The sequence below is a fragment of the Rhinolophus ferrumequinum genome, chromosome X (assembly GCF_004115265.2).
Source record: "Rhinolophus ferrumequinum isolate MPI-CBG mRhiFer1 chromosome X, mRhiFer1_v1.p, whole genome shotgun sequence".
In the NCBI taxonomy this organism is placed as follows: Eukaryota; Metazoa; Chordata; class Mammalia; order Chiroptera; family Rhinolophidae; genus Rhinolophus; species Rhinolophus ferrumequinum.
Window position 1 is genome coordinate 32,419,488 of NC_046284.1, and position 23,213 is coordinate 32,442,700.

General features: G+C 38.3%; 1 protein-coding gene across 2 annotated transcripts in view; it reads left to right on the forward strand.

Annotated features, from left to right (window-relative positions):
* Positions 1–23,213, forward strand: part of TENM1 (teneurin transmembrane protein 1) — a 1,301,460-nt gene that overhangs the window by 1,102,581 nt on the left and 175,666 nt on the right. For both annotated transcript variants that reach the window (XM_033111932.1, XM_033111941.1), the window contains one exon: positions 4,689–4,832. In XM_033111932.1, coding sequence (XP_032967823.1) covers positions 4,689–4,832 — 144 coding nt within the window. The remainder of the gene's footprint in view (positions 1–4,688; positions 4,833–23,213) is intronic.

Below are 23,213 nucleotides of genomic sequence, written 5' to 3' on the forward strand. Positions count from 1 at the left end.
GATTGAGTCAGTTATGAGCTGTATGAGAAGGGGGCATTGAAAGATGCATGAAAGTTAAATTCAGAAATACCTGTCAATTCCCTGTATATGGTATTGCAACAAATAAATAACAGTCATGTCATTGATTGCATCTGCTTAAATAAATGGTGTTGGCTTGCTATAAAAAAAAAAAAAAATACAGTGTTACCCTTACATCAGTAGGTAGCATTTTATCTACATAGTCTAGGTCTATTGTTGCCATGGTCTGCATTTGGTTCTTTAGATCTTTTGTTTTTTATTTTTGTTGTTGTTTTACATTACTCTAGCATTTTAAAGGAATGGAAATATTTATTGTTCTATTTAATGATTCCTTTTGGTTAAGAACGTTTTGGTCTTGTTGTTAGTTACTTTTTAAATGTCATGAAATTCTTTGTAGATGTTCCTTGATGTTCTTGAAGGTAAATGTAAATTTCTCACACTGACTATCAGACTACTTTTAATTATATACTGCCTTCATAAATGCAACTATTATGAATTCTGAAGCCTTAGCCTGAAGCTCTTGAAAATCATTCGCTTAATCTTGTCATATTTCATACGTTAGCCTTATTGCGTGACATCTTTACCTTGGCTACTTCATGTCAATCTCCTATCCCAGACCTTAATAGGTGAATGTCACAGTCACTAAATTAGGTGTCAGGGGCACTATGGCTCTCAGCTTTCTTGTAGTCTCCACATCATACAAATGCTGCTGCTATGATAAACAGAATGAACACTCAGTGATTTTTCCAATGTCAAATGGCTATGGGAGAGCAAGCTCCAGTCTTTCTTCATAAACCAGTATAATATTTGCAAGATGACTAACAGCAAAGTCAGGGATGCAATCCTGTGACCAGAGGACATAGTCATCTGCAAAAGTAACAAGCTTTTCTTAACAGTCAATGACTCTTGGTTAAGAAACATTTCATTAATATCTCTATGGAGGTGAGGGAGAGAATACAGGAAGACAGAAATCCAGGTGGAATTAAAGGTGCCACAAGAGAGGCTGTCACCTGGTTCAGAGAAAATATTCTGCTATATTAATGGCTTTTCCTCAACTGCCTTTCCAATATATATACACAAGCATGGGACCCACTATGCCAGCCCCTGGGAAATGTACTCCAGGACTCCCTTTCCCCACCTATCTCCACTCACTACCAGACTAACCTATAGTCTATAGCTCCTCTGAAATGTTGATGAATAATATTTTTTTTCTTTCTATTACACTATTCTGCCTAGTTCCCACTCCACAGTGCCAGAGGCTAAATCTGTGGCCTATACTATGCTGTGTTGATGAACAAACATGATAGGCAACAGGCTGACTGGGAAATGGTAGTGGTCCACCCTGCTTATTTAACTTAGACTCAATTTTCACTCAATACCAGATGGGGTGTAATGTCAGCACTTGGTATTTTAAGGGCCAGCCCCTAAGTAGCACTTTTTCCTCCCTATTTAATTATGTGAAAAATGGTAGGCGTTTAGTGCATTACAGTTTGCTTCTATGAGAAGTCTAGGATTGGTTGCTACTGTATTTGGAGAGCAGCTCAACATTGTGGGGTAAAACGTCCGCTTTCTCATCAGCCGGTTGCAAGTTCTAGGATTATGTTTAAATGGGCTGCTCTCAGAAGGAAACCTTCCCTTTTTATTCTAAACGAGGAGCCACATACAAAAATACCCTGACACACAGTCATTCTTACTAAAGTCAGTTGGAATTTTGGACAAGTGTTAAGTATATAAATTATAACTTTATTAGCTCATAGAGCTTCCTCAAGAGAAAGTAAATCTAATAAAAATTAAAAGGAACTTATTAAGTGGCTGCTTTGTTGCATTTGGTATGGCTAGGTGGGGGAAATAATATAATTGTAGTTTGTGTAGCCAATGCCCTTTTTTTGTTGTGGACTAGAGAGCAATTCAGAAAGCAAATATGAGGAAGTGAACAGAGTGTGTCTCTTACCATTGTATCGAAAACTCTTTAATTGATACTTTATGTAGGCGTTTCCTGCCACCGAGTTGGGAAGATCTTTAACTCTCACTGACAGTGTAAAAGCAGGCTCCAAACCACCACTGGAGGTCACCAGGGCATATTACTTATTCACAAAACTGCACAGTCACCTTCTGGAAAACGGATTGTAGGCGAGCTCACAAGGCTTACAATGTACAAATGACAGATCTTGGCAATGGTAGGGAAGGAGATGATGGCTTTAAGGGAACTGTAAACGTTGTTGTGATTATTTATTAATCAAGATATATGAGTAAAAATGTTGGCAAAAGAAGCAGAAACTGTTATTCTACACACCAACATGGCCCTAAGTGTGCTTTCTCACCACCTGATTTTTCCAACATGAGATACAGTGCTGTCTTTGATTTTTAGGCTTGATTCCCCAACTTGAACTGATCAAATGCAATCTTGAAGGAATGCACTTTAGAATCGTACAGTGCTGGTGCTAAAGGGGGATTATAAGAATTATCTAGTACAGAGGTCTTTGATCTGAGATCTTTATTTCAAGAGGTCAGTGAGCACCCCCTAGAATTATATCAAAATTTTGTGTGTATATACATTTTTCTAGGGAGAAAATCTGTAACTTTTATCAAATTCATAATAAATAAAATCTTCTCTGACCGAAAAGAGTCTAAGAACCACCAATTCTAGTCCATCTTCCGCCCCCCACCCCCCATTTTTTTTACCAATGAAGGACATGACTCCCAGAGACGGAAAATAATTTGCCCAAGACCACACAGGTAGCTAATGGCAGATGCAAGAGTTGAAGTGTTTTCTGATTCTGAATTTGAAACCAACTCTTTCCAATATACCAGAATTGTTTTAACAAGTACAGGGCCATGATAAGATATCAAGAGATTTTAGAGAGCAATGATTTGTGCCATGAATGTAACCTAGATTACCTTTGACAACCTTTCATCACTGAAATTCTGTGTTTTCATCCACTTTAATAGAGAACAGCATTAACACAGATTATCCCAAACTAATTTATATTTAGAAATTATTTCCATTTCATGATTAGTATTTCCCACTCCTCATTGATCTCCCTTACTAATAATGCTTGGTTAGGGCTTAGAGTATAATGAGTTTGCATTCCATGAGCCTTTACCAGCTGATGGAAGGGTAGAAGGGCATCCCCATCAGGACCAGTTACATAATCTGCAGGGGCCGGTGTTAAATGAAAATACAAAGCTTCTTGTTAAAATGTTACCAAGGATTTCAAGACAGTGACAGCAGACCATTAAACCAAATGTGGGGCCTTTCTAAGCATGGGCCCCTGTGAAACTTCAAAGGTCACATACCTGTGAAAATGGCCCTGATCCCTATTAAAGCTAGTCTGTGATTTAATATTGGCCACAGATGATCCACAAAGTTAGAGAGTTGTATATTCTTAATCCTAAGGACTTTTTGGATTATCTGTGCATGTGCACACACACACACACACACACACACACACACATACACACACACACACACGCACATGCACATATAAATCAGTTTAACTAAAAATATCCTCTTTTCCCTTCATCTAATGCCAAAAATCAAAACTGCTTGCTTTAATTTTTCATCTTGGATCTACTGTGCTGACATTGTTTAAGCATACATTTTCATTATCAGTTTTCATAACCAAATGATAAAAGAAGGAGTTCTCTATCTAAAGAGTCAGGTAGAAGCAGGTACTCAAAAGCAATGGCAGAAGACAAGCTAGGGATATTTTAAGCTGCCAGGAAAGGGAAAGAAGCTTCAGGGTATGCAGTGTAATGAACCAATAGTCTCAGTTTTCAAACATCATGAGGACAAAAAGAATTTTAAATTCAAAAATCAGAAATCTGGGGTTCCAACAGGTGAGCAGGTTTACAAACTGAGACAATGGCTGGGACTTGGTATACTTGAGCTACACATGTTTCAGTAGGGCAGAAGTACCCACGCTACCACATTCTGCACTTCCCATTTTAGTGGCATACCAGGGTTCCAAAATTAATGCACAACATCTGTGCTTCATCAGAGTTGAAGCCAAATGTTGGGTGATGTCCCATTGGTTAGCTCTATGCAGAAAGCAAAATATAATATGCACAACGTGGAATTTACACTGACAGCGCTTGCGACACTCTAAGCAAACTCAGACTTCTTGACAAATTAATGGCCAGTTAGCGCAGGAGAAAATATAAATTGGGCAAATTGATTTTTATTAGTCTTATTTGTAGCCAGTTGTTACATAAGTGACCCAGTACCCCAAAGTCAGCTTCCTAAGTGTGTTTTGCACTCTGTGGAGGAAAGAAACCATTCTTCCCCACATTTCTTCCACAAAGGTAAAGGAAGAAATTAAGTCACGACAGCTTAACACTTCAGAGAGCATATTTCTCCCGTTTTACAACACAGCCTCCAATCCAAAAGCCATTACTAAAGCTTAAAGTCTATAAACATATGGTACATACCTAATGACAGTCCTCATTCATGTATTTATCCAATATGCACTGACTGATCACTTTTGGATGCCCAGTGCAATGCTAGGTGCTATGCTGTACTGTGCTAGGTGAAAGGCATTTGCAGTCAAATTTCAACCCAAATCAGAATTCAATACCAAATGTAACATCCACAGAATTATTAACCAGAGTAAAACTAAAAACTATATATTTAAAATTTTTCTAATGTGTTATTAACTCTTTATTTGCAGTATCTGTGGGATATGAATATGAAACTTGCCCTGACTTTATTCTCTGGGAGAAAAGGACAGTCATTTTACAAGGTTTTGAGATGGATGCTTCTAACCTAGGAGGCTGGTCATTGAATAAGCATCATATTTTGAATCCTCAAAGTGGTAAGCAGCTTTTAAAATATTCATTAATACTGTTTTCCTAATGCTATACACATACGTATGTGCATACATGTGTAAAACATATTTATTGTAGAAAATTTGGAAAATTATAAGGAAAAAATTACTTATAAGTCCACCACATGAAGATGACCATGTTAGTATATTTCCTTTCAAATACAATAATCTGATTTCTAATCAGTGCTAGTACAGTGAGAGCTCTTCATCACAGTTATATGAAACTGGGTTTTCCACCTATCACAGGTGATTAACCAGTTTATCTGACATTGTAACCAAATTTTTAAAAGTGGAATAATAATTGACATATTAAATATTATATAAATATAATCTAAGACATCATCAATTATAAGTACTCTATTATTTTATGGAAAATGCTTCCAATTAAACTGTGATATGCATTGATTATAAGATACATAGTTATTTCAGAGATGTTAAAATGTAAAGCAAAATGTGCATCTTAAAATTAATGAATCATCTATGTAATAGAGGGCTTTAGTGAATTCTGTCCCATTTTAAGCAGAGTGACCACGGAATGTGGCATTAACCCCATTTAAAAGATCAAGAATCTGAAGCTTGATGGTCACATGATCTTCCCCAAGGTTGCACAGTTAGTAAGCAGCTAGAGTCCTGTGCTCTTTCTCCTAAATAGTAGATATTTACCCACACAAATGTCATTATCTCCAATAAAAAGCTAGGAATAAAGGGACAGTAATGGGTTAAAGAAAAGAAGAGGTAGAAAACACAAGGGAAGAAAGTGAAACTCTGGGGAAAGAGTGCAGTCCTGGACTTCATTTACTTTTTTTTTTTTAATTTATCGGGGTGACAATTGTTAGTAAAAATTCATAGATTTCAGGTGTACAATTCTGCATTACATCATCTATAAATCCCATTGTGTGTTCACCACACGGAGTCAGTTCTCCTTCCATCACCATATATTGGATCCCCCTTACCCTCATCTCCCACCCCCCACCCCCTTACCCTCTGGTAACTAGTAAACTATTGTCTGTGTTTATGAGTTCTTGTTTCTCATTTGTTTGTCTTGTTCTTTTGTTGTTTTTGGTTTATATACCACATATCAGTGAAATCATATGGTTCTCTGCTTTTTCTGTCTGACTTATTTCGCTTAGCATTATAATCTCAAGATCCATCCATGTTGTCACAAATGGTCCTATATCATCTTTTCTTACCGCCGAATAATATTCCATTGTGTATATATACCACAACTTCTTTATCCATTCATCTATCGAAGGACATTTTGGTTGTTTCCGTGTCTTGGCCACCGTAAACAAAGCTGCAATGAACATTGGAGCACACGTGTCATTATGTGTAGATGTTTTCAGATTTTTTGGATAGATACCCAGGAGAGGGCTTCCTGGGTCATATGGTAATTCTATTCGTAATTTTTTGAGGAACCTCCACACTACCTTCCATAACGGCTGCACCAGTCTGCATTCCCACCAAAAGTGGATGAGGGATCCTTTTACTACACAGCCTCTCAAACACTTGTTACTATTTGTCTTGTTGAAGATAGCCATTCTAACTAGGATGAGGTGATTTCTCACTGTAGTTTTTATTTGCATTTCTCTGATGATTAGTGATGTTGAGCACTTTTTCATATGTCTATTAGCCATTTGTATGTCCTCTTTGGAGAAATGTCTCTTCAGGTACTCTGCCCATTTTGCAATTAGGGTTGTTTGTTTTGTTGTTGTTGAGTTTCATGAGTTCCTTGTATATTTTGGATATTAGTTCCTTATCAGAGGCACTGTTTGCAAAAATCTACTCCCATTCAGTTGGTTGCCTCTTTATTTTGTCTATGGTTTCTTTTGTTGTGTAGAAGCTTTTAAGCTTCATGCAGTCCCATTCGTTTATTTTAGCTTTTACTTCCATTGCCTTTGGAGTCAAATTCATAAAATGCTCTTTGAACCCAAGGTCCATAAGTTTAGTACCTATGTTTTCTTCTATGCAGTTTATTGTGTCAGGTCTTATGCTTAAGTCTTTGATCCATTTTGAATTAATTTTGGTACATGGTGACAGATAGCAGTCCAGTTTCATTCTTTTGCACGTGGCTTTCCAATTCTCCCAGCACCATTTATTGAAGAGGCTGTCTTTCCTCCATTGTATGTTTTGGCTCCTTGTCAAAAATTATCTGTCCATATTTATGTCGTTTTAGTTCTGGGTTCTCAATTCTATTCCATTGTCTATGTGTCTGTTTCCCAGCCAATACCATGCTGTTTTGATTATTGTAGCCCTGTAGTACAAGCTAAAGTCAGGGAGTGTGATACCTCCAGTATTGTTCTTTTTTCTTAAAATTGCTTTGGCTATTCGGGGTCTTTTGTGGTTCCAAACAAATCTGATGGTTTTTTGTTCTATTTCTTTAAAAAAATCCATTCAGATTTTGATGGGGATTGCATTAAATCTGTATATTGCTTTGGGTAATATGGCCATTTTAACTATGTTGATTCTTCCAATCCATCAGCATGGAATATCTTTCGATTTCTTTGTGTCTTTTTCAACTTCTTTCAAAAATGTCTTATAGTTTTCAGCATATAGGTCTTCACATCCTTGGTTAAGTTTGTTCCTAGGTATTTTATTCTTTTTGCTGCAATTGCAAAAGGAATTGTTTATTGTATTTCTTTTTCTGAGATTTCATTTTTAGTATATAGGAATACAATGCTGTTTTGTACGTTGATTTTGTAGCCAGCAACTTTAATGTATTCGTTGATTGTTTCTAAAAGCTTTTTGGTGGAGTCTTCAGGATTTTCTATATATAGCATCATGTCATCTGCAAAGAGTGATAATTTAACTTCTTCATTCCCAATGTGGATGCCTTTTATTTCTTTCTCTTACCTGATTGCTCTGGCAAGGACTTCCAACACTATGTTGAAAAGCAGAGGTGATAGGGGACAGCCCTGTCGTGTTCCTTAATGTAGAGCAAAGGGCTTCAGTTTCTCACCATTACTTATGAGATTAGCTGAGGGATTGTCATATATGGCCTTTATTATGTTAAGGTATTTTCCTTCTATACCTATTGTATTAAGGGTTTTAATCATAAATGGATGTTGTGTCTTTTCAAATGCTTTTTCTGCATCAATTGATGTAATCATGATTTTTGTCCTTTATTTTGTTTATGTGATGTACCACATTGACGGATTTGCCGGATATTGAACCATCTCTGTGCCCCGGGGATGAACCCCAGATGGTCTTGATGAATGATCTTTTTAATGCAATGGTGTATTCGATTTGCTAGAATTTTGTTTAGGATTTTTGCATCTGTATTCATCAGAGATATTGGTCTGTAGTTTTCTTTTTTTGTTGTGCTTACCAGGTTTTGGTATCCGGGTAATGTTGGCCTCATAAAATGAGTTAGGGAGAACTCTCTTCTTCAATTTTTTGGAAGAGTTTGAGCAGGATTGGTATTAGATCCTCTTTGAAGGTTTGGTAGAATTCACTGTGAAGCCATCTGGTCCCGGACTTTTGCTTTTGGGAAGGTTTTGGATGACTGATTCAATTTCATTACTGGTGATTGGTCTGTTTAGATTTTCCATTTCTTCATGGTTTAGCGTTGGAAGGCTATATTTTTCTAAGTATTTGTCTGTTTCTTCTAGGTTATTGAATTTGGTGTCATATAGTCCATAGTATTCTTGGATGATCCATTGTATTTCTGTGGTGTCCGTGATAACTTCCCCTTTTTCTTTTCTGATTTTGTTAATTAGTGTCTTCTTTCTTTTTATCTTAGTGAGTCTAGCCAACAGTTTGTCAATCTTGTTAATATTTTCAAATAACCTGCTCTTTGTCACATTAATTTTTTCTATTGTCTTTTCTCCTCTATTTCATTTAGATCTGCTCTAATTTTTGTTATTTCCTTTCTTCTGCTGAACTTGGGTTTCACTTGTTCTTCTTTTTCTAGTTATTTAGGGTGCAAATGAGGTTATTTATTTGGGATTTTTCCTGTTTCATTTTCTTTTCTTTTCTTTTTTTTTTTTAATTTATTGGGGTGACCATTGTTAGTAAAATTACATAGATTTCAGGTGTGCAATTCTGTATCACATCATCTATAAATTACATTATGTGTTCACCATCCAGAGTCAGTTCTCCTTCCATTACCACATATTTGATCCCCCTTACCCTCATCTCCCACCCCCCAACCCCCTTACCCTCTGGTAACCACTAAATTACATTCCCCAGATTAATTCTCAAACCCCGTGGCCATCTTATGGTTACTGATTGTTTTCTAATCCCCTCAACTTCCCCGTTACCCCCACCTCCCCCACGCTCATCTGGCAACCCTCAGTTTTTCCTCTTTGTCTCCAAAACTGTTTCTTATTAGTTCATTCATTTATTCTTTTCTTTAGATTCCGCATATAAGTGAGATCATATGGTACTTATCTTTCTCTGTCTGACTTATTTCACTTAACATAATGTTCTCTAGGTCCATCCATGTTGTTGCAAATGGTAAGATTTCTTTCTTCTTTATGGCTGCGTAATACTCCATTGCATAATTGTACCACAGTTTCTTAATCCAGTCATCTACCGATGGGCATTTTGGTTGTTTCTATGTCTTAGCTATTGTGTATAGTGCTGCAATAAACATAGGAGTGCATAAAGGTTTTTGAATTGGAGTTTTGGATTTCTCCGGATAGATACCTAGGAGTAGAATTACTGGATCATAGGGTAGTTCCATTTTCAGATTTTTGAGATACCTCCATACTGTTTTCCATAGTGGCTGCACCAATCTGCAATCCCACCAAAAGTGCACAAGCGTTCCCTTTTCTCCACATCCGCGCCAGCACTTGTTGTTTGTTGATTTATTGATGATAGCCATTTTGACTGGGGTGAGGTGGTATCTCATTGTGGTTTTTATTTGCATTTCTCTGATGGTTAGTGAGGTTGAGCATTTCTTCATATGTCTGTTTGCCATCTGTATGTTCTTCTTAGAAAAATGTCTCTTCAAGTCCTCTGCCCATTTTTTAATTGGGTCGTTTGTTTTTTTGGAGTTGAGTTGAGTGAGATTTTTATAGATTTGTGATATTAATCTCTTATCAGATATATCATTGGCAAATATCTTTTCCCATTCAGTAGGATCCCTTTTTGTTTTATTGATGGTTTCCTTTGCTGTGAAAAAACTTTTTAGTTTGATGTAATCCCACATGTTTTTTTTTTCTCTTACTTCTCTCGAGCGAGGGGATATATCAGTAAAAATCTTACTCCGGGTAATGTCTGAGAAGTTTCTTCCTATATTTTCTTCTAGGTATTTTATGGTTTCAGATCTTACATTGAAGTCTTTAAGCCATTTTGAATTTATTTTTGTATATGGTGTAAGGAGGTGGTCCAGCTTCATTTTTTTGCATGTGTCTGTCCAGGTTTCCCAGCACCATTTATTGAATAGACTGTCTTTACCCAATCGTACATTCTTGCTTCCATTGTCGTAGATTAAATGGCCATATAGGCGTGGATTTATTTCTGGACTCTCTATTCTGTTCCATTGATCTATGTGTCTGTTTTTATGTCAGTATCATGCTGTTTTGATTACTGTAGCCTTGTAGTATAATTTGAAGTCAGTTATTCTTATACCTCCCACTTTGTTCTTATTTCTCAAGATTGCCTTTGCTCTTCGGGGTCTTTTATGGTCCCATATAAATTTTAGGATTATATGTTCTATTTCTGTGAAAAACGACGTTGGTAGTTTGATAGGAAATGCGTTGAATATGTATATTGCCTTAGGCAGTATGGACATTTTAACTATATTAATTCTTCCTATCCATGAACATGATATGTGTTTCCATCTATTTATACCTTCCTTCATTCCTTTCTTCAGTGTCTTATAATTTTCTAAGTACAGATCTTTTACTTCTTTGGTTAAATTTATTCCCAGGTATTTTATAGTCTTTGGAGCGATTCTAAATGGGATTGTTTTTTTAATTTCTCCTTCTGATGTTTTATTATTGGTATATACAAATGCAACTGATTTCTGAATACTAATTTTGTATCCTGCTACTTTACTAAATTCATCTATCAGCTCTAATAGCTTCTTGGTGGAGTCTTTAGGGTTTTCTGTATATATATATATCATATATATATATCTCTATATATGTATCATATCATCTGCATACAATGATAATTTTACTTCCTCCTTACCGATTTGGATGCCTTTTATTTCTTTTTCTTGTCTGATTGCTGTGGCTAGAACTTCCAGCACTATGTTGAATAGAAGCGGAGATAGTGGGCAACCTTGCCTTGTTCCTGATTTTAGGGGGAATGGTTTTAGCTTTTCCCCATTGAATATGATATTAGCTGTGGGTTTGTCATATATGGCCTTTTTTATGTTGAGATATGATCCCTCTATTCCCACTTTCTTAAGGGTTTTTATCATAAAAGGCTGTTGGATTTTATCAAATGCTTTTTCTGCATCTATTGATATGATCATGTGATTTTTATTTTTCATTTTGTTTATGTGGTGTATCACATTAATTGATTTGCGGATGTTGAACCACTCTGGCATACCAGGAATGAATCCCACTTGATCATGGTGTATGATCTTTTTAATGTATTGCTGAATTCTGTTCGCTAATATTTTGTTGAGGATTTTTGCATCCATGTTCATTAGAGATATCGACCTGTAGTTTTCTTTTTTTGTGGTGTCTTTGTCTGATTTTGGGATCAGAGTGATAGTGACTTCGTCTGAAGTGTTTGGGAGTCTTCCCTCCTTCTGGATTTTTTGGAAGAGCTCCAGGGGAATAGGTGATAATTCTTTTTTGAACGTTTTGTAAAATTCACCTGTAAAGCCATCTGGTCCAGGGCTTTTGTTTGTTGGGAGATTGTTGATTACTGATTCAATTTCCCTGGTGTAATCAGTCTATTCAGGTTTTCTGTTTCTTCTTGAGTTAGCCTTGAAAGGTTGTACACCTCTAGAAAATTGTCCATTTCTTCCAGATTGTCAAATTTGTTGGCATATAGTTGCTCATAGTAACTTGTTAAAACTTTTTGTTTTTCTGCGGTGTCTGTTGTCACTTCTCCTCTTTCATTTCTGATTTTATTAATTTGGGTCCTCTCTTTCTTTTTTTTTTGATGAGTCTGGCTAACGGTTTGTCGATTTTGTTTATCTTCTCTAAGAACCAACTCTTGGATTCATTGATCTTTTGTATTGTTTTTCTGGTTTCTATTTCATTTATTTCTGCTCTGATCTTTATTATCTCCATCCTTGTGCTCCCTTTGGGCTTATTTTGCTGTTCTTTTTCCAGATCCCGTAAGTGTGACGATAAACTGTTGATTAGTGATGTTTCTTGTTTCTTTAGGTAGGCCTGCAAAGCTATGAATTTCCCTCTTAGGACTGCTTTCGCGGCATCCCATAGATTTTGGGTCGTCGTGTTTTCATTTTCGTTTGTCTCGAGATATCTTTTGATTTCTTCCTTGATCTCCTGCTTGACCCATTCATTATTTAGTAATAAGTTATTCAGCCTCCATGAATTGGTGTGTCTTCCCGTTTTTTTCCTGTAGTTCATTTCTAATTTCATAGCATTGTGATCAGAGAAGACAATTGGTATGATTTCAATTTTCTTAAATTTATCAAGACTTGTTTTGTGGCCTAACATATGGTCTATCTTGGAAAATGTTCCATATGCGCTTGAGAAAAACGTGTATTTACAGCATTGTGGAGAAATTTTCTGAAAATATCGATTAGATCCAAGTGGCCCAATGTATCATTTAAGGCTGTTGTTTCCATATTGATTTTCTGTCTGGACACCTGTCCCTTGTTGTCAGAGGTGTGTTGAAGTCCCCTAGTATGATAGTGTTACTGTTGATCTCTGTCTTTATGTCAGTCAGTACCTGTTTTATATATTTAGGTGCTCCTATGTTGGGTGCATAGATGTTTACTAGGGTTATGTCCTCTTGTCGGATCGATCCCTTTATTATTATATAGTGCCCATCTTTATCTTTTAGTATGTTCTTCATTTTCAAGTCTATTTTGTCAGATAAAAGTATTGCAACTCCAGCTTTTTTCTCGTTTCCATTTGCATGAAATATCTTACTCCAACCCTTCACTTTCAGCCTGTGTGTGTCTTTTGTTCTGAGGTGAGTCTCTTGTATACAGCACATACAATGGTCTTGCTTTCTTATCCAGTCAGCCACCCTATGTCTCTTGATTGGAGCATTTAATCTGTTTACATTTAAAGTGATTATTGATAGGTATGTACCATTTTTATAACTATGTAACCATAGTTATTGCCATTTTTAAATTTGTAGTTAGGTTGTTTTGATCTTTCTTCTATTTACAGAAGTCCTTTTAGTATTTCTTGCAATGCTGGCTTGGTGGTAATAAATTCCTTTAGCTTTTTTTTTCTGGAAAGCTCTTTATCTCTCCATCAACTTTAAATGATAGCCTTGCTGGATAAAGCAATCTAGATTGTAGGCCTTTGTTTTCCATCTCTTTGAGTATCTCCTGCCACTCACTCCTGGCTTTCAATGTTTCTGAAGAAAAATCATTTGATAGTCTTATGGGAGTTCTCTGGTATGTAACCCTCTGTCTTTCTCTTGCTGCTTTTAGGATTCTCTCTTTGTCTTTAAGCTTTGCCATTTTAACTATAATGTGTCTTGGTGTGGACCTATTTGGGTTTATCCTGGTTGGAACTCTCTGCACTTCCTGGGCTTGTATGTTGGTTTCCTTCATCAGGTTGGGGAAGTTTTCGGACATTATTACTTCAAATATGTTCTCAGTCTCTTGCTTCCTCCCTTCCCCTTCTGGTATTCCTATGATGCGCATGTTGTTGCACTTGATGTTATCCCAGAGGTCTCTTAAGCCATCCTCATTGTTTTTTTATTCGTTTTTCTTTCTGTTGTTCCGTTTGGGTGATCTCTGCTACCTTGTCTTCTAAGTCGCTGATTCAATCCTCTGTTTCATCTAACCTGCTAGTAATTCCTTCAAGTGAGTTCTTAATTTCGGTAATTGTGTTCTTTAGTTCTAACTGGTTGTTCGTTATGATTTCTACATCCTTCTTTATGTCTTCTCTAAGCTCCTTAAACATTCTTATCACCAGTGTTCTGAACTCTGTCTCTGAAAAGTTGGTTACGTCTGCTTCATTTTGGATCCAGTTGTGGAGGTTTCTTGAGTTCTTTTATTTGGGACGTGTATCTTTGTTTCCCCATTTGGCTGACTCTTGTGTTTGTTTTGATGTATTAGGTACATCCCCTAGAGTTCTTAGTTCTTGCTAGGTTATCTTATGTAGTATGTGTCCTTTATATTTGACTTGCACTACGTCCTTCTTCTCCTCTGCACGTGCTCCAAAGGTGACTCTTGTGTTGTGTATATTGTCATGTTCAAGAAGATCTTTAATTGCTTTTTGCTTGTGAGTAGGTGAGGTTAACTATTAGGCTGACTCATTGTGAGACTTGGCTCTGCCCACTGCAGGGCGTTCTGCTGCGTGAGGGTTGACCACTTAAATGTGGTTTGGCCTCCATGGGCTCTAGTGCCTGCAGAGAATTCCCTCTGGGTGTATCACTTGTAGGTCAAACCCGGTAGTGCTCTGGTTTGTTCTGGACTTGGCCTCTGGATATGTTGAATCTTGTGCCTCTTAAGCTGGGCCCTGGGAGGGCAGTTTCAGAAAGAAGCAAATCACCAAGCACAACAGCACCAACAACAAAGAAAAAATATCAAATACATTCACATGTAAAAACACCTGATAACCCCCACTCGACACAGGCAAAGATATCAAAGATATAAAGACAAAGCAAAACAAAACAAAACAAAACAAAGCAAAACAAAAAGCAGTGCCAGTCTTAGCTTAAGCCCACCAACTAATGTCCAGGTTGTCCTCTGCTGTACCAAAGAGCCCCCTGCTTATTGCGCAGGCAGAGCCGGTCACCTGGTGCCCAGAGTGACTTTGGTACTGTAGATTTAAATGCGTGGGCCTGAGGGGTCTGGATGACAGTTTTTACAAAGTCAGTGCAGTTTCTGCCCTTGCCTGCACATATGCACACTGAGAGTAGCACCACGAGCCCCGTGTCCAGTACTCCTGAGTCTTAGGGCACTTCTTCAGTGTGTGTGTCTATGGGGGGGTGCGGGCAGGAGATTTCTGAGCTGCTGAAAGCCCAGAGCTGCGTCTGCCTTACTGCTGATCCCTGGGAGTGCCTCTCAGTTGTAATTGCCCCGCCCTAGGCAGGCCAGAAAGGGTGGGGGCTGGGGATGGAGGGGTCTTCTTTCTCCCAGCCCAGCTGCCCTGTCACCCTCTTCCCGCAGGCCAGAAAAGGTGGTGGCTGTGATTGGAGGACTCTCTTCTCTCCTAGCCCAGCCAAAATCACACTCTTCCCGGCCTCTTCCCTGGGTCAGGGCTGCCTGTCAGGCTTCCCAGAGCCTGAGCACTACTAGGGCTCCTCTGTAATCTGACACTACTTGTCAGTTCAGGGTCCAGTTTAAGTCTCTGGAAGGGCGGGAGTAGGATTGGAAGAGCGGGGCAGGGGAGGGGCCCAAGTATGGAGTCTGTGTTCTTTGTCTGCCCTAGGGCCCACTAGCCGCCCTCCCTGCGGGAGAGATCAGCTGTGGTACTCAGGGAAAGAGCCCACCTTCTGGTCTCTGTGCTCTCCGTTCCGCCCTGTGATCCCGTGCGTGCCTTGAACTGCGGGTGCTACCATGGTTTTCGCTGCTGCCGCTGGCCGGGACCCCGCCGCGGGCTGCAAGTTTTCACTCTGCTCCCTTCCTTCCTTCCCCTGCTCGCCCAATTAGCGCACCTTCAAGTAATCCTTAGCTTCAAGTAATCCACGAGTCTCTTAGCTGTTCTGTGTGATGAGCAAAGAGTTCTTTGATGGGTTATAGGTCCCATTTGTAATAAGATCCGGAGGAGAACTCAGAAAGTGCGCCTTGCTGCCGCCATTCCTATCTCTTTTTTTTTTTTTTTAAGACAGAGAAATCTTAGCAGGAGTATGCTAAGTATAAGGTAAACACCTTTAGAATATTTGAACAGAAGCCTCCCCCAGTATATAGTCACATTCCTAAGAATAATATTTTAGGGCATTTCCTCAGAGAAATTTTCTCAACTAGACTCTTTCATAATCCCAGATGAAGAAGGATCCAAAAAACTGCATACTGTGTCATTCCACACATACCACATTCTTGTCACATGAAAAGATGCTTCTTCTCTTTCAGAAGTATCCAGGAGACAGCCTCAAACCTTCTTTCCACACCACTCACTCTTCCAGGTCCCCTTCCAACTTGACATGATCGTTCCACAGTGGATATGACCACAGCTTGACCAGTGACCATGTCCTTTTCCTGTTTCTTGAGATAGGCCTGTAATCACGTAAATTTCCCTCTTAAAACTGCTTTCGCTGCATCACAAAAATTTTGGTAGGATGTATTTTCAGTCATTTGTTTCTATGTATCTTTTGATCTCTCCTCTAGTTTCTTCTTTGACCCAGTCATTCTTTAAAAGTATGTTGTTTAATCTCCATGTATTTGTGTTTTTTCCTGCTTTCTTTTTGCAGTTGATATCCAATTTCAATGCCTTGTGATCAGACAATATGCTTGGTATGATTTCAATCTTCTTAAATTTGCTGAGGCTGATTTTATGTCCCAATATATGGTCTATCCTTGAGAATGTTCTATGTACAGTAGAAAAGAGTGTATAGTCTGATGTTTTAGGATGAAGTGCTCTATATATGTCAATTATGTCCATTTCATCTAATGTGTCATTTGGGGATGCTATTTTGTTATTTCTTTTCTGTTTGGATGATCTATCCATAGCTGTCAGTGATGTATTTAGGTCCCCTAGTATGTGTTTTGGTCAATTTCTCCCTTTAGTTCTCTTACTAGTTGCTTGGTATATTTTGGTGCTCCCTGATTGGGGGCATAAATATTGATGACTGTTATGTCTTCTTGTTGTGTGGTCCCCTTTACCATTGAACTGTCCATCTTTCTCTCCTGTTATCTTTTTCACCGTGAAGTGTCTTTCATCTGATATCATTATGGTTATACCTGATTTTAACTGGTTACCATTTGCTTGGAGTGTCAATTTCTACCCTTTCACTTTGAGTCTATGCTTGTCCTTGTAGCTGAGATGTGTCTCTTGGAGACAGCATATGGTTGGGTTTAGTTTTTTGATCCAATCTGCTACGCTGTGACTTTTTGTTGGTGAGTTCAGTCCATTTACATTTAAGGTGATTATTGATATGTGAGGATTTCCTGTCGTTCTATCTTTAGATTGCTGGTAAGGCTGTGTCTCCATTGTTTCTTTGCCTGTTTGTTGTTGTCTATTATTTCTGTGTGCTGGTATTCTATAATGTTTCTCTCTGTTTCTTCTTTTATTACAGTATATATTTCAGTTCTGGATTTTTCTTAAGTGGTTACCCTTAAGTTTAAGTAAAAGAAAGTTTGATATTTTGAGTATTCCATTTTCTTCAGCACCCTTACTTTCTCCATTCCCATATTCCAGTTCACGCATTTCCTCCCCCCCTTTTTATGTTTTGGTTGCCACAAATTGTCCCTGTTGATGGTGGTCGGATAGCCTCCTTTAGTATTTCTTGTAGTGCAGGTCGTGTATTAGAAAATTCCCTCAGCTTCTGTATGTCTCGAAAGGTCTTTATTCCTCCTTCATATCTAAAGGATATCTTTGCTTGATACATTATTCTTGGCTCATAATTTCTCTCTTTCAATTGTTTCAATATTTGATTCTACTCCCTCCTGGCTTGTAGAGTTTCTGCTAAAAAATCTGATGATAATCTAATGAGCTTTCCTTTGTAGGTTACCATCTCCTTTTCCTTGGCTGCCTTGAGGATTCTTTCTTTGTCGTTTATTTGAGGCAGCTTCAATACAATGTGCCTTGGAGAAGGCCTGTTGGGATTCAGGTAATTAGGTGTTCTATTTGCTTCTTGGATTCGAGGATCCAGTTCTGTCCACAAGTTTGGGAAGTTCTCATCGACAATTTGTTTGAATATATTATCTGTTCCCTTCTCTCTTTCTTCTCCTGATATGCCCATTATTCTTATATTGCTCTTTCTGATGGAGTCAGAAAGTTCCTGTAGAGTTCTTTCATTACTTTTAAGTCTCAAGTCTCTCTCTTCTTCCATCTGTGTGATTTCTAGGTTGCTATCTTCGATGTCACTGATTCTTTCCTCCATCTGGTCAACTCTACTACCTAAGCTGGTTATTTCATTCTTAATTTCTTCTATTGAGTTCTTAATCTTCAGAAATTTTATTTGGTTCTTTTTTAAAATTTCAATCTCTTTCGTAAAATGCTCATGTTGTTCTTTGATTGTGTTTTTGAGTTAATTACACTGCCTTTCTGTGTTTTCTTGCATCTTGTTGAGTTTTTGCAGAACTGCAATCTTGAATTCTCTGTCGTTTAAGTCACATATTTCCATATCTTTAAGTTCCTTTTCTGGAGACTTTTCACTTTCTTTCTGAGCTGTCTTGTTGCCTTGGTTATTCATGGCAATTTCTGATTTATTATTTCCCTTCCTGGACACCTACAGGAGTGGCTTCTGCAACAGGTTGATCAGAAGAGGTCTTTCTTTTGTTTTCCAGTACTTGTTGGTAGAATGTTTTATTTTCTCTTCGACTGAAGACTTTTATTTCTCTCACACGGTAGTGCTATGTTTTCTCTTCACTATTCCAGCTTCTCACACAATGGGGCAATTCCCTGGGAGACGGGCTTCTCCTCTGTTAATAGTTCGCTTGGGTCACAGGGCGCAGTGTCCTCGTGGGTATGCGGATAGCTTTTGATGTTCCAAAGCTCTTCCTGCACCAGATTCAGAGCCCGTATGTTTCAGCTTTTCTTTATACTCCTGCAGGGATCCACCCAGTTAGGTGGGTCCAGGGGCAAGGTAAGTTGTGAGAGGTGGTCCAGAGCAATGGCAGCGACCACCACCACAGAAGGTCCTGCTTCCACAGTTCCCTCCCCTTTGCCAGAACTAGTTGGGCTGTGAATCTGTGTCTGCGGTCCACAGTTCTCAGAACAGCAAATATTCTGTTCTTTTGATCTGACACTGCTACTGTTCTGCTTCTAGCACCGGACAGGTGGGGGCGGGGCGACCTCTGGGAGGGTAGGGAGGGGTCGGCTAGTCTCAGTGCCTAAGGCTTCCATTCTCTGCTCGGCAGTGAGGGCCCAAACCACCGTTTTCAGCCTTCTTCCCTCAGTCTTTTCTTTGAGGTCTCTGCCGTGATCATTGGGTTCAGCCGTGTTATATGCTGTCCCCTCAGCCCTGTGGGCCATAAGCAGAGCCCTAGCAGTCCGAGTTCTTCCCTCTCCCGCAGCTGCGGTAGTTTTGGGATGCAGTGAGCTCGGAGCACTGAGCTAGGTCTGCGTCCTGCGCCCGCCCGCGTGGCTCTGTCTCTGCACTTCTCGCTTCCCTCCTACCCCACTCGCGTGATTCGCCCACCTTTCAGTGAATTCAGTAGTCGTCCTCTTTGTCTTGCCTCTTTTGTCTCCATGTCTGCTGTGCATGGAGTCCTTTGTGGAGTTATTGTTGTTCGATTAGTTGTAAATTCCAGGGGAGCTTTACAGAGGCTCACCTCACGCTGCCATTTTGATCTTCATTTACTTTTAAGTCTTCTAAGTCCTGGATTTAGGAAAACAGGAAAAAAAGCAATGAGAACAAGACTCATCTTAGGTCTTTGCCTTCTTTGAACTACATTTCCTGCTGTCACTTTCTCCTAGTTTGTAATAAAAGCGTTAAATAAATCAGGAGAAGGGACTGCAGGTGGCCCTGGAGCCCATGTGTCTCTCAAACAAACTGATTTTGCTACCCTCGTCATAAATGCTTCATCCCAGTTCCTCCACCACTTTTTGCATCCTGCTGGGAAACCAGTCATTGGTGTTTTCATCCAGCTTTCATTTGAACATCTGTTGGTAGGTTTTCGCTGAAAATCACAGTCCTTTTCATCTAAAGAGGCAGAATTTGGGCAGCAATCAGTAGAATATGTACTTTGGGTTATTTGTCCAGGATTGGGATGCAAATGGATTGAGGTAGCTACATTCCTTCATTCAGCCATCCTTGTATCCATCTTACCTTTGTGGAACAGCTGGCTAATATCCAATTATTTTGTATGGCCAGGGACTGACCAAGGCTAAGCGATCCATTTTATAATTACAGTTACAATCTTACTTCCTGAGCACCATTGTTGGATCAGCTGAGCCAAACAGCCACATAGGCAGGGAAATTTTGATTGGCAAAGCTAACCAGGTTTGCTTCAGCCATGGAATGAGACCACCTACGGTAGTCCTAGTGTAGGATCCTGAAGGTGAAAGAGTCCATTGCAGTATGCCCCCACTGTACCTCCTTTCTCCCTTTCAAGGAGGATTATAAATTCCATTTCAAGTTGTTTACTTTTTAAGAGCAAAGATTCAGGCACATATATAAAATGTCAACTTTTTTCTGTTGTGAAAAGGAGAATAACAGTTTTTAAAGTACCAAAACGAAAGGGCAGATGCCACTTACTAAATTATTAGGTTTTTTGTTTTGATTTGAAAGAGTTTGACATTTTAAGCAGCCATTTCTTTTCCACTCACTTTTATTGGCTTGTATGGATTGTCTCTTTCAAATGCCTGTCATTGACATTATACACAAAGTGGGAAATGACCTTAATGGAGCCAGCCCCCAGCTGTGTGCTCCCAGTCCTGTATCCTCTTACTATTTGCTTCACACAAGTTTAAAAATTCAGTATAGAGGGGAGCAATTCAGAAAGTCGTCTTTTTCTCCTCCTATTTGCACAAATGTGTTTTCTAAACCCCTTATTTGCCAACAATTAGTTTTTAGGTAACAGATCCCAAGTTATTACTGAGAATATTTGTAACAGCTTTACTGAAGTATAATTTATACACCACAAACTTCACACAGTTTAAGTGTGCACATCACTGATTTTTAGTAAATTGTAGAGTTGTGCAACCATCACAACAGTTTTAGAATATTTTTATCACCCCCAAAATGATTGCTTGTTCTTACTCCAGCCCCACTAAATCTGCTTTCTGTCTCTTTCTGAAAATTATATTCTGAGAAATAAACCTTTCTTTTGTTAGTTTTTTGTTTGTTTGTTTTTTAAGGAACATTTGTTCATTTTATCATCTCATCTGCAGGCACATCGTATTTCTAACCAAGAACTGATCACACTTGCCAGGATCAGATCTGAAGCCAGCTCTGCCATTACGTTTCAGCCTGACCTTGGACATGAACACCTCTCTTGGGATGTTTTTAAAGTTTAAATCCCACCAACAAAGGCAGTTTTAGAAGCAGGAATGAAAGTGTGAGGGAGCAGCTTTGGGAAGACCAATTTAGAAAGCAATGCTCTTTTCCCCTCAGGTCACAGTCTTTTCTGACTGATTAAGGCAAGACCAATGTCTCTCCAAATTGCCCCACTCCTCTTCTTTCTGGAAAAAGCCTAACTCTTCAGGCACCCCGCTTTTTTATTTGAGACAGATAGCAGATTAGAAACAAGAATCTATCTTCCCCCGGTTTCCTCTCACTGGTTAAAAAGAAACCTGTAATTAGATTGGATGTCTGCTGCCATTCAGTTCTTTAATTTTTCTTTGGCTCCAGAATCATTATGCAGTGTGTAGTTTCTAGTAGGCAGTGTTTTCAGACCATTTGTCATTTCACTTGCAGCAATTATATCTACCTGACAATTAACCATTGGTTGTGGAGAATTGTTTCCAAATATTATGCCTGGTATATATGGATGGTTCCTACTTTCACTGAGATAAAGAAACACCAAGAACTTGTATTTTTCAATATTATTCCTTAAAAATACATCTTTTTAGTGATTATGGAGAGTGCATATTCATTCCTTTTAGGATAAATTAGTTTTTTAAAATTATGTGAAATAAAAATTTGTACATGAATCATCTATTACAAAGCTAAGATATTTGTTATAGTTTACCTTTATATGAAACATACCCCCTAGCGTTTCTTGCCAGTTGAGTGTTAAAAATTATTAGAAAGAACAATCCAGAGTACTAATTGGGTATCATCATCTGTCTGAGATGGATGAAGAATTTCCTTTAACTTGGCCTCTAAGATAGGTCAGTGGTATGTCAACAAATAGTTTTACTGGGAGTGGAAATAAATTTTCATTGATCACACTGGCATACCTCCCAGTTTGTGTTTATATCCTCTCAGTCAAGACCTAAGAGGAATATGTATTACGTCCCTGTTTTTCTTTACTCTGAAAAATGGTTTCTTCTTTGAAATCAGCATAAAGCACCACCCACTCACTGGCTTCCAAGGGAATTTTTATTTCAACCTTATTTATAAGCTTCAGAAGAAGTTCTGAACAAGATAGCAGGAGGATGTGAGTAGTGTGTTTAAAAGTATGCTTAACTTATTACACAACGGACTGCTGTTTGGGCAGAGAAAAGGGAAACTTAGGGGAGAAAATGAGCAGTAGGTCCTATCCATCTGGTTTTTTTTTGTCGTTGACTGCAAACAAAACACCCAGTCCTAAGCAGGAAGTTGGCCTTCAGGTTAAGAATGTATGTTGTCCTAGGATCATTTGATTCTGGTTTCAAAATGAGCGTGTGTCGCAGAATAAACTGGAAGGGATCAAGATTTCCAGGAACATAAACAAAATATTTTCAAAGCAATCTTTTGCAGAAGAATTGGTATTAAATCATTGTGGCTAGATGGTATGCCCTGGTTCTATGTAATGGAAGGTTAAACAGAATCTTGAAACAACAAAAACACCCTTCAAAATGATCTATTTTTCCAGGGCAATACAAAAGGTGTTTGCCCATTTTTGTTATGATTGCTTCAGCTTTAAACATGAATGGTAATTTCACTGGCACTTTAGTACCTTGCATGAAAACCAGACCTCAATTGTTGAGATGTAATCAGACAGTACATTGCCTTATGTTTTATTTCCTTTAATCATTCTTCTTCTATGATGGAGTGCTGGGCTTTCTAATGGAAAAGGGGAGTTTTAGAATTGCAAGCTTAGAAGAATGGTTTAGAATAGTCATCTTTAGTTTTTAAATTGCCAGGACCCTGGTAATAACATGCCATTTTGAAGGTAATTGTTAACTATACCCTTATATTGATATTTTAAAAAATGGAGATCTACCTGTGAAAATAGATGTTAATAACAAATCTGGTATTTCGAAGCCAATAATTGGGAATATTTTTCAATGATATAACCTATAATGCATTGCTGAAATACTGATATGATGTTTCCTCATTTATTAGAGAACATATCATAATCTCATGTGTAGGATATTCAGTTAGTGGTTGTCAGGAGATTTCTTTTCAATGATGTTGTGCAACTGTCATTCCAATTCTCATTCATTTCCTCCCAATTAATTTAAATTACAGTATCAATCACACGGCAATTAAGTGGTTTTGGGAACTATGATTCAGTCTTATCAATCTTACTTAATTAACTATTCTAAATCT